General features: G+C 33.4%; 1 protein-coding gene across 1 annotated transcript in view; it reads left to right on the forward strand.

The window, feature by feature from the left end:
- The window catches only part of LOC119575381 (thyrotroph embryonic factor-like), a gene marked incomplete in the record, with an annotated part of 83472 nt that overhangs the window by 67345 nt on the left and 1127 nt on the right, over positions 1-15000 (forward strand). The window contains 1 exon segment of the mRNA XM_037922954.1: positions 8592-8640. Within this exon segment, the coding sequence (XP_037778882.1) occupies positions 8592-8640 (49 nt within the window).

A 15000-nucleotide genomic window follows, 5' to 3' on the forward strand; every position in this document is an offset into this window, starting at 1 on the left:
CCCCTTTCCTTTTTTCTCTTTTCGTTTTCTCTCTCTCTCCCCCTTGCTTTCTTTTTTTCTCTCTCCCCTCTCTTGCTTTCTTTTTTTCTCTCTCTTTTTCTCCTTTTCTCTTCCCTCTCTCTTCTTTCTCTCCTCTCTCTCTCTCTTGCTTTCTCTTCTCTCTCTCCTCTTCCTTCTCTTCTTCTCTCTCTCCCTCTCCTCTCTCCTCTTTCCTCCTCCTCCTCTCTCTCCCTTCTCTTTTGCTTTCCTCTCTCTCTTTTGTTTCTCTCTCTCTCTCTCTTGTTTTCTCTCTCTCTTTTTTCTCTCTCTCTCTTGCTTTCTCTCTCTCTTGTTTTCTCCCTTTTAAATTTCTCTTTCTCTCTCTCTCTCTCTCTCTCTCTCCCCTCTCTCTCTCTCTCTCTCCTCTCTCTCTCTCCTCTCTCTCTCCCCTCTCTCTCTCCTCTGTATCTATGCATTTTCATTCTCTTTATTTCCCTTTTGCCCTCTGTTTACATTGCATGCCAGCAGGAACATACAATGTTGATTTGTCTCTACACATAGATGGCTCCACAAGTACTTAACCCCAGAGAGTCAGTTAGTAGGCCAATGTGATCTCATCTGATTTCAAGTTTACTTAAGTTTTTGTGAAAAAAACTTTTTCTAAGCTACATTTGTGTTTTTGTTATTTTTTGCTTTTTATAATTGTTAAATGTTTTTAAAGAATTTAAATACTATAAAAATAAAAAATATAAATTCCCCGAAACAGGAAAAGGGGTAAAAAGGGGAGATAAGTAGACTATTCAACTTTTTGGGGACAAAAACTTATGGAGCACAATATATAAAAACATTAAAAAAACTAAACTACATGATACGGCATGTTCTAATGCGTCCCTGTTGGGAGAGCTTAAACACATATCATCATTTTGCTTAAAAATAATTTTGTATTTTTGACATTCAAATATGCAGGGAAAAAAAAAGAAAATTAAAAAATTTTTGTATTAAAATCTACTGCACTGTGGGTGCACTTTGAAAGTTTCCCCCCCTGTACTTTCGCTTTGGCGCAAATTTATTGATTAATTGGTAAACTTTGAAAACTAAAACCAAATGAGGTGAAACAAAAAAAATACATTTGGAAGAAATCATTAACTAGAGTCTAGAGCTTATCTAGACTAGAACAGTATACATGTCTGCATGGAAATATTTTTATTCTGCCTTAAGTTACATGATATAAATGCAAGTATAACGATGCCATTTGATATAGTGATTAATACATACATTATCAATTAAATTTTGAGCCAAGCGGATATCAAACATTGCTCATGGCATAGAAAAAAGCAGATATTTTACTCTATCTTACTTATCAAAATTTAAATTAAAGGGTGTAAGTCTACCTTTTAATACTATTCAAACTTTTTTACCTTGGGGGGATTTTACTTTACCAAAGGTTTTACTTTTTTTTTTGAGGGGAAAAACAAAAAAAAAAAAAAAAAAAAAAAAAATTTTAAAAATTTTTTTTTTTTTTTTTTTTTTTTTTACTTTTTTTTTTTTTTATTTTTGTTTTTTGTTTTAGTTTAAAATAAAAAAAAAATTATTCCCAGAAAAAATTTCTTAATTTTTAAATTTTAAAAGGGAAAATTTGGAATCAAAACAGGTTTAAACAAAAATTATTTTTTAAAAAAAATTTCTTTTGGAAGAGCTTACTCAAACTATTTTCTTAAAAATTTTTTATTCGTTTTAAAATTTTAAAATTTTAAGGTTTTTATTGGGAAAAATTCAAAAAATTTTTTTCCCCCTTGTTTTTGTTGGGGAAAATTTAGTATTTTTTTTATTTAAATGTTAAAAATTAAAATTTAAAATTATTTAAATTATTTAATAAAAAACATTTTAAATTTTTATTTTCAATATTTAAAATTTAAATATTTTTTAAAAATTTTTATTTTTTATTTATTTTAAAATTTTTATCTAATATAAATAATTTTTAAAAATCTATTTATTATAATTAAATTATATTAATATTTAATATATCTCAATTAAAATATTTAATATAATATTTTATATATAATAAAATATATTATTATATTTTTAATATATATTATATAATATATAATATTATATATATAATATAATATTATATAATATATAAGTTTATATATATTTTAATATATATAAAATAATATTATTATATATTATTATATATATATATATAATATATTAATATAAATTCTATATTATATAATTTTAATATATAATATTTTCTTTTAATTATATTATATCTATTTATATTTATAAAATTATTTATATATTATATTTTTAAATTTTATTTATTTTTGATTTTTTCTTATATAAATTTATATATTATATGTTTATTTATATTTGTTATATTTTTTGATATATTTTATATAGTTTTTTATTTATATTTTATTTTAATATATTCCTAATTTTTTATTTAATATTATTATTTATATATTTTTATTATTATTTTTTTTGAATATTATATATATATAATATATTATATATATTAAAAAAATATATATTTAATTTATATATATATATATCTTTTTAATATATATATTATTATATATATATATATGATATTATATTTATTGAATTATAGATTATATTTTATATATATTTTTTAATATATATATATATATCTAATTATATAATATTTATATATATATATTTATATATTTTGATATATTCTTAAAAATTATATATATATATATATATTATAATCCTATATATTTTATATATATAATAATATTACATATAATATTTTAATATATATACATTATATATATCATATATATATATTTTATAATTTATATATTATAATTTTATTTTATATTAATATTTGTATCTGATGGTAGTGAATGAAGATATGTTGTATGTTTCCTGTATTATTTTGATGAATGTCATAGGGAGGGTTTTATTTTGAAAAAAAAAAAAAAAAAAAAAGCGTTCTTACTATTACTGGATTGTGGATCTCATTACACCCCTGTTTATTTTTTTCAATGGATTATGTGTTAGTTTCAAATCACGAACTAAGTCAGTCAAGGGGGGCTTAACACACAAGTTCACGTCTGGGTAGCACAGCTTGCCAGTAATTATAGAAGAGAAGGGCACGGGGGGGTGAGCAGGGGACATGTCATGCATCTGCCACCTTTCCTAGGGGCCGCAAAGGCTGTTCAGTCATGCTTAGGATGTATATTAGGATATACTTGAGCGTGAGGTGGCCATGATTACTAGGCTGTGATGATCAGTGTGACATGCCTTGACATGTGACTTTGCCCATTCCCAGTTGATGTTCAAGAGTTGATCCATTCTGAGGGGTCATCTAGCCTTTTTAGAAACCGGTTACGGATTTTGAGGGTCATCTAACCACCCATAAAGTGAATAAGTAACCAGCAGTTTAGTATCTGTAAAGCTTTTTACCAAGAGTCAGAAGATACCTGGAAGAGCCTTTTGTCATGAAAACACTAAGCCATCAGCTTGGGGTTTGCACATAAACTTTTTTTTTTTTTACTTAGTGGTTACATAATTAATCAAATAGTTGAAATAATCAGCTTTCAATCTGCATTTACGTGCCAGAAATTTTTGGGTTTCATATGTCTTTATTTATTAGTTTAAAATTTTATCTTACCAGTTATGGAAATATATTTTTATATCAAGAATGATGAAATAGCATGCAAGAGTGTGTTTTTTCCTTTTTTTGCTCGTTTGTTAATTTTTTCATGGTTTCTTTCCTTCCTTTTTTTTTTTTTTCTTCCCTCCTCCCCCCAACTTTCGTTAGGCTTTTCAGTGGTGCTTATCAGACGTTCTGTAAAATGTATGTATCATTTACCTAATGTAAATAACAAAGTTCGTTATGTAAGAAATTAGGTGAACTCTTCTTAATTTTCTACAGGTTTTATGAAGAGTCAAAGGACTTTCATACCACTGATAGGTGTTCCAGTTGATTCTGAAATCATTAGGCTTCTAACTTCTTACTGTCAGTACTACTAGGATGGCTGTGATAATGGGGGTTGTTGCTAGGGTAGCTGATTTTATTATATTATTATTGTTGTTATTATTGTTCTTGTTATTATTTTATTATTGTTATCATCATTACCACCATTACCATTATTTATCATCATCATCATCATCATCATCATCATCATCATCATCATCATCATCATCATCATCATCATCATCATCATCATCATCATCATCATCATCATCATCATCATCATCTCATCATCATCGGTTGTTTACTTGTTTATTTGTTTACTTATTTGTTATTTGGTTGATTGGTGTATAGCAAGATTACATATTTTGGTAGTAATGAAATCAAAAGTTAATTGTGATCCTGGGTAGATGAATACTAGCATTATTGGCAGGATTTGTTAATAAGAATAGATCCATTGGGATAGATTAAGGTTGATGTCGGTATTTGTTTTGGTATTTTTGTTGGTAGATCGAATCAAATTATGTGAAGAAGTGGATGCAAGGGACGAGGGAATAGGTGTAACTTCTTATTGATTTGGGTTATTATATCGTGGTTTAGAATATATTGTTGTCATGAATTTCAGGGTGTTTAAAGATTATGGAAGGTAAATTATTATGGCGTTTGGGCATATCCGTAGACCTGGATTTATTTATTTATGTTATGTTTATATATATCATATTTATATTGTATATTATATTATTTAAGTATATATATTAATATATCTATGGTCATATATATATTATATATATTCTAAATGTTTAAATGATTTATATCTTTATTATACTATTGTAATTTTTATATCTTATAATATATCAATATTTGTGTGTGTGTGTGTGTGTGTGGTGTGTGTGTGTGGGTTGTGTGTGTTTGTTGGGCGTGCGTGCGTTCGTGCGTCGTGCGGCTTGCGTGCGTGCGTCTTCGTGGCGTGCTCCGCGCATATGTCGTTCTACACCCACCCACACACCCACACACCACCCCCCACACACACCACCCACACCCCCCACATATATAATATATATATATTTGTATATTCACTTATCTAGTTAATTATATATATATATACGCGCGTACATACATCTTACATACATACCTACCTTATATACATATACTTTTCCCTACATCCTCATATCATATACATATATATACACATATATGTATAGGTAGATGGATGTATATATATAGATTAAGATATAGATATGTGCATACATAGAGATATATAGGTAGATTTTCCCTATGTTATTCATGGAATCGCTCGTTTATGTATTTCTGTGTATAAATGTGTTTAAATGTTATTTTTTGCTAATAGATTGCACCAGAAATTTTCTTTTCAAATGTATTTCTCCCTTTTTTCCAAACTCTTACTTGTCCCTTTTTTCCAAACTCTTACTTATTCCACAACCACTATACGCAACGTCAGTAATGTCCAGGAAAACTGTCTGACCCGCGGCCGCCGGGGATGACTCTCGAACAGCTGAAGGTTTGGGAAAGTCAGCATCACAGCAAGACGTCGCTCGGGGGATGAAAAGGAATTTGCATAGTTATGGGACATTGTATCATGTGTTGTTCGTTTGCGGAGTGATAGCGTTTCAAATGAGACATGGAGAAGGGAAGGGGAAATAGATATGTATAGAGAGAAAGAGAGAAAGAAATGGCGGATGCGTGACATACAGCTGATGTGAACTGATCCATCACATCAGTTAACCCTGACTTGCTCGACAACTCGTGGCTCCCTCGATCGTGTTAAGTGCTCTGTGCTCCTGCTAATCAGCCTCAGCGCTGGCTAAGTCTTAATAGAATGGAATATCTCGTTATACGGAAGTAGAGAGATCAAGGTGAACAGTTTACAACTGGGAACCAGACTTGAGATAATCGTGTCATGAGAGAGAAAATTATATCATATTTTTTCGTTATATAAGTACGATACAGAAGTGGTGAGAGCAGGCACCAGTTGTAGTTATATAAGCGTTACTTGGGGCAGCACGCGCAGTCCTGAGCGCCTTGTCCGTTTTCTGTAAAGGGAAGCCTTGCGTTGAATGCCGTTTTCTGTGGTTACAGAGGCCGCTCGAGCAAGTCAGGGGCGAGAAATTGGGTCTGTCAGAGGACTGGGTGCAAAGTTGCGTGTTGACAAAGACCCTGTCAGCCGCAAGGCAACTGGTGAGGCACGCCAGCCTTCAGCCGGAGGTGTGCCGAAAGGCGTCGCAATTGACTTCAGCATATCCCCTAACGACTTAGCCCTTGCCACAGTACCTGGACAGGACTTTGACCCGCGGACCCGCAGCTTCACCGAGGATGAGCTCAAACCACAGCCGATGATCAAGAAAAGTCGCAAGCAGGTAGGTCATGAGGTCTCTGCCGCTTTTCTTGACCTGTCGTGTGGTTGCCTTCTCCGGTTGTACATTTCCAGTTACATTCCATCTTTTCTCTTCTCTTCTTTTCTTTTTCTTTTTTTTTCTTTTTTCTCTTCTCTTTTCTTTTCTTTTCTTTTCTTTTCTTTTCTTTTCTTTTCTTTACTCTTCTCTTCTCTTCTCTTCTCTTCTTCTTCTTCCTCGTCTCTTCTCCTTCTCTTCCTCTTCTCTTCTCTCCTGTCATCTCCTCACCACTCATCTCCTCTCATCTTCTCACCTCTTGTCTCCTCACCTCTCCTCTCCCCTTTCCTCTCCTCACCTCTTCTCTCCTTTCCTTTCCTTTCCTGTCATCTCTCCTGTCCTCTCCTCCCCTTACCTGTCCTCTCCTCCCCTTACCTGTCCTCTCTCTCTCTCTCTCCCTCTCTCCCTCCTCTCGCCTCTCTCTCCTCTCTCATCCCTCTCTCTTCGTCTCTAATCTCTCTCATCTCTCTCTCCTCTCTCTCATCACTCCCCTCTCTCTCTCGTCTCCTCTCTCCTCTCTCCTCTCTCTCTCTCTCTCTCTCTCTCTCTCCCCCCCTCCTCTCCGTCTCTCTCTCTTCTCTCTCCCTCTCTCCTTCGATCGTCTCGCCATCCTCTCCTCTCCCTCCTCTCTCTCTCTCTTCTTCTCAAATCTCTCTCTTCTCTCTCTCTCTCCTCTCTCTCGCTTCCCTCTCTCTCTTCGTCTCTCTCCTCCTCTCTCTCTCTTCTTCTCTCTCCTCTCTCTCGTCTCCTCTCTCTCTCTCTCCCCCCCTTCTCGCCTCCTCTCTCCCTCGCTCCGCCTCTCTACTCCCTCTCTCTCTCTCCCTCTCTCTTCGTCCCTCTTCCCCCTCTCCCTCTCTCTCCATCTCTCTCTCTCTCGATCTCTCTCTCCTCATCCCTCCCTCCCTCTCTCTCTCTCCCTCCCCCCTCTCTCTCTCTCCCTCCTCTCTCTCTCTCTCTCTCTTCTCTCTCTCTCTGTCCTCTCTTCTCCCTCATCTCTCTCTCTCTCCTCTTCTCTCTCTCCTGCTCTCTCTCCCTCTCCCTCCGTCTCTCTCCCCTCCCTTTCTCTCTCCTCTCTCTCTTTCTCTCTCTCTCTCCTGTCCACCTCTATCTCTCTCCCTCGGCTCTCATCCTCTCTCTCTCTCTTCCTCTCGTCTCATCTCTCTCTCTCCCTCTACGCTCTCTCCGCGTCTCTCTCTCCCCTCTCCCTCTCCCTCTCCCTCTCCCTCCCTCTCCCTCCCTCCCCCTCCCTCCTTTCCTTTCCTTTCCTTTCCTTTCCTTTCCTTTCCTTTCCTTTCCTGTCATCTCTCCTGTCCTCTCCCCTGGCCTCTCTCTCTCTCTCTTCCATCGTCTCTCTCAAAATCGTCTTCTCTCTCTCTCCTCTCGGGTCCCCCCTCTCTACTCTCTCCTCTCTCTTCTCTCTCTCTCTCTCTCTCCGTCTCTTCACTTCCTCTCTCTCTCTCTCTTCCCTTCTCCCTCCTCCCCCTCCCTCCGCCCTCCCTCCTTTCCTCCTTTCTGTCATCCTCTCCGGTCCCTCTCCCCTGGCCTCTCTCCTCTCTCTCTCTCTCGTCCATCTCTTCTTATCCTCTCTCTTCTCTCTCCTCGTCTCTCGCTCCTCTCTACCTCTCTACTCTCTCTCGTGTTACTCTCTCTCTCTCTCTCTCGACCCCTCCCTCCCTTCCCCGCCTCCCCCTCCCTCCCCTCCCTCCTTTGCCTTGCCTTTCCGTGTCCTCTCCCTGTCCTCAATCCCTGGGCGGCCGCTCTCTCTCGCTCAGCGCTCTCATCCGCTCTCTCTCTCTCTCTCTCTCTCTCTCATCCCGCTCTCCCTCCTCTCTCGTCTCTCATCTTTCTCTCTGCTCCTTCTCTTCTCCGCGCTCCTCTCTAGCCTCCCCGCTCTCTCCCGCCTCTCGTCCTTCTCTCTCCTGCTCGCTCTCCATCTCTCTCTCTCGTCTCTCGTCTACTCTCTCTCTCTCCGCTCCCTCGCGCGCTCTCGCTCCCCCTTCTCCCCCCTGCTCTCCCCTCCCCCTCTCCCTCTCCCCCCTTTGTATATGTAGAAATATTAAGTATTTTGTTGTTTTATTTAGTGATTGCAATTTTTATGATAAGTGGATATAAATTGACTATGGTTTGTGAACCTTGTTTTACATTCTTTTCCTCTCATATTACAGTTTGTTCCAAGTGAGTTGAAGGATGACAAATACTGGGCCCACAGATACGCGCAGAAAATTTGGCTGCAAGCCGATTCCGTGATGTCCCGCTAGGCTGAAGGAAAACCAGATTGCAATGCGTGCCAACTTCTTGGAAAAGGAGGTATATATCTTAACACTTATCCAGTGCCAGTTAGGTAAGGATCTCAGGGCAATGATGGCACTACTGTATTAGGTGTCAAGGGTACCATTTGCAGTCATTAACTGCTAATTAATCCATTGGTCATAGAGTCCATGCTAATGTCTCTGTGTGTTTTTGTGATCTTGCGTTGCCTTAGATGCTTCCGCAGTGCTCAAGCTCGCACGAAGAATCATGGTTTCGGCCGCTCGGCCCATGCTTTCAAATCTCAGGATAAATATTTTTGTCTTATGTTATTACTATCAGTACTGTTATTAACATTATGATAACTAGATTATTAACACACCAATAACAATAAATATATTTTTAAGATTGTGATAAAGGATAAACAGGCAAAAAATAGGACCAATAATTGACTCCTTGGTGGACCCATCTCTCTGTAAACACAACTACCTAAACTTACAGTGGATATGTAGGCCCTGCCATCCATGACCTGACCAGTGGGTTCATGCAGGAAAATTTCTCATTTCTTTACTTAGTTTAAATGTTTGCTATATTAATTTATTTTATATAGTGGACTTATAGAATATTCTTATCATTACCATATAATACATTTGTTCTAATTATATCTATAGTATTTTTATATATATAACTATGTAATATTATTCTAATACTTATCTACCTTATTATATATATACGATGCATATCCACTTGCTTATATATATGCTTATTAAATATAGAACTTGAATATACTATATATATACTATAATGCTATATAGCATCTATATACTATAATATATAGTAATTATATATATATATATTATCTATATATTATATCACTAGCTATACTATATATACTGCATATATATAATTATACTATTATATAAGAATATTATATATATATAGTATGATAATATGCTATTTATATATATATATAACTGCATATTATTTAGATAGTTCATAGATTATTAATGCATATATTATATATTGCCTAATATTATATTCCAGTTCCGTCACATTGTTATTATCAGCTCAGCTACTTATTGCATATATATATTATCTACTTCGTACTGAGTGTCCGCTACGTACCATGCATTTCATATATATATATATGCATATATATAGTATATGCATATATATTATATTATATATATATATATATATATATGCATATTTATATATTATTATATATATTATATATTATATATTTCTATATATATATATATATTCATATATATATATATTATATTATATATCTAGTATATATATATATATATACTTATATATATTAATATATATATATATATATATACTGATATATATATATATGCATATTAAGAGTATTAATATAATATATATATAATATAATATTGCATCTATATATCATATATATATATATATGCATCTATATAATATATTATATATATATATATTATTATAACTATATTATATATATATATATTATATATATATATTAATACTAAATATATATATATATATATTGCATAGATATTATATATAATAGATATATATTATAATATATATATCGATATCTATATATTATGCAGATCATATATATCTATATATAATATTATATATATATATTATATTATATATGCATATTATATATTATATATCTATATATATATATGCATATATTTCTGTATATATATATGCCTTATTATATATATAGATAACTAATATAATATATATATATATATTATATCATATATATATTATATTTATCATATATATATATCATATATATATCTATATATACTCTCTATACTATATATAATGTATACTATTCTCCCCCCCCACCACACATATATAATATATCATATATGCATAATATACATATCTATAATATCTACAAATGTTTTATACATATATATACACTATAATACATTACATACACACATACATACATACATACATACATACATACTACCATACTGCCTGTATACATCATATATTCACTACCTAATAATATATACATATTAATGTATATATATATATAATATATATATATATATATATATATATTATATATATGCATAATAATAAGTTTTTTTTTTTTTTTTTTTGTGTTGTTTTTTTTTTTTTTTTTTTTTTATAACATATATATTATAGAGATAGGTGAGGGGGGGGGGGGGGGAGGGGGAGAGAAGGTAGGGTGTTAGAGAATAGATGCTCTCTCAAGGAGGAGAGTGGAAGGATGTGGGGTGGTGGGTACTGGGGGGTGGGGGGGAGAAACACAGTGGATATAATATAGCGAGTATAATATAGAGCACAGTATGTGTGTATATATAGAATGTTGTGGAAGGGAGTGGTTAGTTATTTTTTAGAGGTATGGAACTATGTATTATTAGGTAGTTTGATTATAATTTGTATTCAGATACATTCATATCATATAATTGTGGGGTCTCAGTATTATCAATAACTGAAAACTATATAATAAGTATATGTAAACACTGAATGGGGGATTTATTTATTATATATAGATATCATCATCTATATATTATATGTATAAATATATATAATATATATATATAATTATAGATATAATTATATTAATCCTATATTAATATATATTTCTTATATAGCCCTATATAGTACATAGAATCATATTTATGTATACATTTATTTATACTACTTTATCTAGTGTACATTTATAAGTTATACAGTATATTAAACATATATTTAATACATGACTGATACAATATATATATATATATATATTATTATGTATATATATATGATATATATTATTATATATATATATATACATATACTAGACATTAATATGCATATAGCTACCATATCATATATATAATATATATATATATATTATTATATGATATATCATACATACATATATACATACATACATACATACATACATACATACATATATATATACATACATACATACATACATACATACATACATGCATACATACATACATATATATATATATATGTATATATATATATATATAAATCTGTAATTATGTGTATGTATGTTTGTATATACATATATATGTGTATGTATATATACATACACATTTTCATTGATTGATTTATATGCACATGTATTATATAATACTTTGTATAAGATATTGTATATATTATATAATTTATGTACTATATATATTATATATAATATTATGTATGTTATATGTATTATACATATATATATATATATATATGATTATATATTATATTCATATATATATATATATATTATATGTTTAAATCTTATAATACATATTCTATAGGAGATATAATACATTACATATACATATCCATATATACATATACATTACACTATATATATAATTAGATATATATATATATATATATATATATATATAGATATATTATATATATATTATATATATATGATATAATTATATAGCATATATTATATACTACAGTTTTTTTTCTGCCTTATTGTTTCCAGTTAGTATATATATTCCAGATTATGTATAAATATACTTTTTACCTAAATAATGCCATATGCTTCTCCTACTACAAATTATATTAACTCCTGCTAATCAGCTTTCAAATGGGCCGCAGATAACCAATTACTTTGGTAAGTGTTCGTTTGATAAGTGTGCTTTTCTTCCGTGCAGAATAATGCCCTGTCTGCTGAACTGCAGAAGGCTCAGTCACGTGGTGGATAGCTCGGCCTAAAGGAAAGGCTGGCTAGTTAGTAATGAGACGGTCCTAAAAATGTCTTCCACAAGCCCACTTATTATACTCTCTGGTTAGGATTCCTTTGTTATTGACCACATTTTCCTTGTCTTGAAATTGTTTCCAACCATGCAGCACCAGAAAACTGAAGCCACATTATTAGGTTTCCCTTTCATGAATCTGAATTTTGATGAAAGTTATTGGTAGCTTCAATTAAACTTATTGCATTTGTCAGTATTTGGGTATATCAATTTAATTGTGCTCAATATTTGATACCCGTTTTGAATTGAATTGTCCATCTATCTTTTGAAATAATTTTTTGGGCACTAATCATGAATGCAGCTTTTTTAAACATTGAATGCAATAAGCATTAGCTTAAAGAGAATTGTATTTATACGGAAGTAACTTTATTTAATACTTTGGTCAGTCTTCTATTTTAACTGATTCATATTATCAGGGTTGAGTAATTGTGAAAGCTGCATATTATCACTTCAGTGCCAAACAAAATATTTGGAGAAGATACTATGGTTTCTGTTTTGTGATATGTAATAATACTTTTTGTCTCATCTCTTTTTAAATTGTGCTACTGGTGGTTTGCTACTAAATATTTTAGTTACAGGTTTTAAGAAGCAAAATTTAAATAATTTTCTGTTGTGAAATCTGCAATCTCATTTTAAATGGAAATCAAAATGTGAAAGTAAAAAAAAAATAAATAAAAAAAAATTGATCTATTCATGAGAAAACTGGCTTCTGAGTAGTCAGATTTTGCTAAAAACAAATATGATAATAAATTCTTGACTGTAGATAATCAGCTGATTTTGCAAACTTTTGAAATGTATTCTGTCATATATTAGTGTCATTCTGTCATTCCCTGTCTTTATCCTTGTTCTTTTTCTTCTTTATTATCTTCTTCCTCATTATCATCATCTTCATCTTCTATTTCTTTTTTTGTTCCTTTTCTTCTTCTTCTTCTTCCTCTTATTATTTTCTTTGTCTTCTTCCTCTTATTCCTCATCTTTATCTTTATCTTTATCTTTATCTTCTACTTTTTCTTTTCTTCTTCTTCTTCTTCTTCTTCTTCTTCTTCTTCTTCTTCTTCTTCTTCTTCTTCTTCTTCTTCTTCTTCTTCTTCTTCTTCTTCTTCTTCTTCTTCTTCTTCTTCTTCTTTCCTCCTCTTCCTCTTCTTCCTCTTCTTCCTCTTCTTCTTTTAACCCCTTAGATCTGGTTGCATCATGACAATCACATAACCAAAAATCAGGGAATTAGGCCTACATGAGCGGCCGCTCTGCCGGGTGCGTGGTTTGCAGGCCAGGCACGCGTGAACACTCGTGTGTGGTGACATGACTCTGTGCCTCCTATTTGCAATGTCATTTTCTCTTTTTATGCATAAGTGTTTTTAGCTTTTTTGCCATTTTCCAATGTCCATAATTGTTATCTGATTTGCATTATCCAGTTGGTAATAGACTGTTTTCTTTGCCCAGACTCCATATCCTCTCTCTAGGCAGTCTACAACTCAGTGCAAGAAAGATAATTATATTTAACATTTTATTATTTGTATCATTCAAAAAAAAAATTGTAATGTTCAATTTTCTTTAATGCAACCTGTGTGACAGTCACAGTGCAAGGAAAAAGATGCTGAGCGTGGAAATGATGTCTTCCATGGAGCCGGTGATCATCCAGTCATGGCTCAAAGGCATTATATTCCATATTCGTTTATCGATGGGAATAATACAAAATAACCAAATGAGTCTAATCAACCTCTCAAGGTTTGTGCACTCATGGCACATCTTTCCCGTCATCCAGGCCTTCAGCCGAAATGCTCACGATGGCAAGTTCACATCACCTGGCCCGCAGCTACATTTTCCCATGACACGATGTTCAGTCCTCCTCCTCCTCCTCCCCTTCCCCCTCCTTCCCCCTTTCCTCTTCCCCTTCCTTTCCTCTGCCTCCTATCCACCTCTCCTCCTCCATCTCCTTTCCTTTTCCACCTCCTCTCTACTTCCACTCCTCCTCTTCCACTTCTTTTCCTCCTCCACATCCTCTCCTCCTCCTCTACCTTCTTTCCTCTCCATCTCATCTCATCTCCTCCTCTAACTCCACCTTATCCTCATCCTCATCCTCATATCCATTATTTTCCTCCTTTCCTTTTTTCTTTCCCCCTCCTCTTCTCTCCACCTCTTCTCACCTCCTCATCTCGTTTTCTCTCCCTCCCTCCTCATCCTCTACCTACCATCACCCCTCCTCTTCCTCCCTCCTTCCTTTTCTTCTTCCCCTACCTCTCTCCCTTCACTATGCTTCCTCCTCCTTCCTCCTTCCCCAGTCCCCCTCTCTTTCCTCTTCATTATTTTCCTCCTTCCATCTTCACATCTTTCCCCCCCTCCTCCCCTTTCCCACCTTGCCTCTCCTCCTCTTCTTATCTCTCCCTCCGCATCCTCCCCTTCCTGCCATCTCTCTTTCCCTTCCTCCCTAATGCCTTCCATTCCTCCTTCCCCATACCCTCCCCCTTCCCTCCACTCTTCTCCTCCTCCCTCTCCCTTCCTCTTTCTTCTTCTCTTCTCTTCTCTTCTCTTCTCTTCTCTCCTCTCCTCTCCTCTCCTCTCCTCTCCTCTCCTCTCCTCCTCCTCTTCCTTCTCTCCTCTTCCTCCTCTCTCCTCCCCCTCTTTCTCCTCCTCCTCCTCTTTCTCC

The sequence above is a fragment of the Penaeus monodon genome, chromosome 7 (genome assembly GCF_015228065.2).
Source record: "Penaeus monodon isolate SGIC_2016 chromosome 7, NSTDA_Pmon_1, whole genome shotgun sequence".
Lineage (NCBI taxonomy): Eukaryota > Metazoa > Arthropoda > Malacostraca > Decapoda > Penaeidae > Penaeus > Penaeus monodon.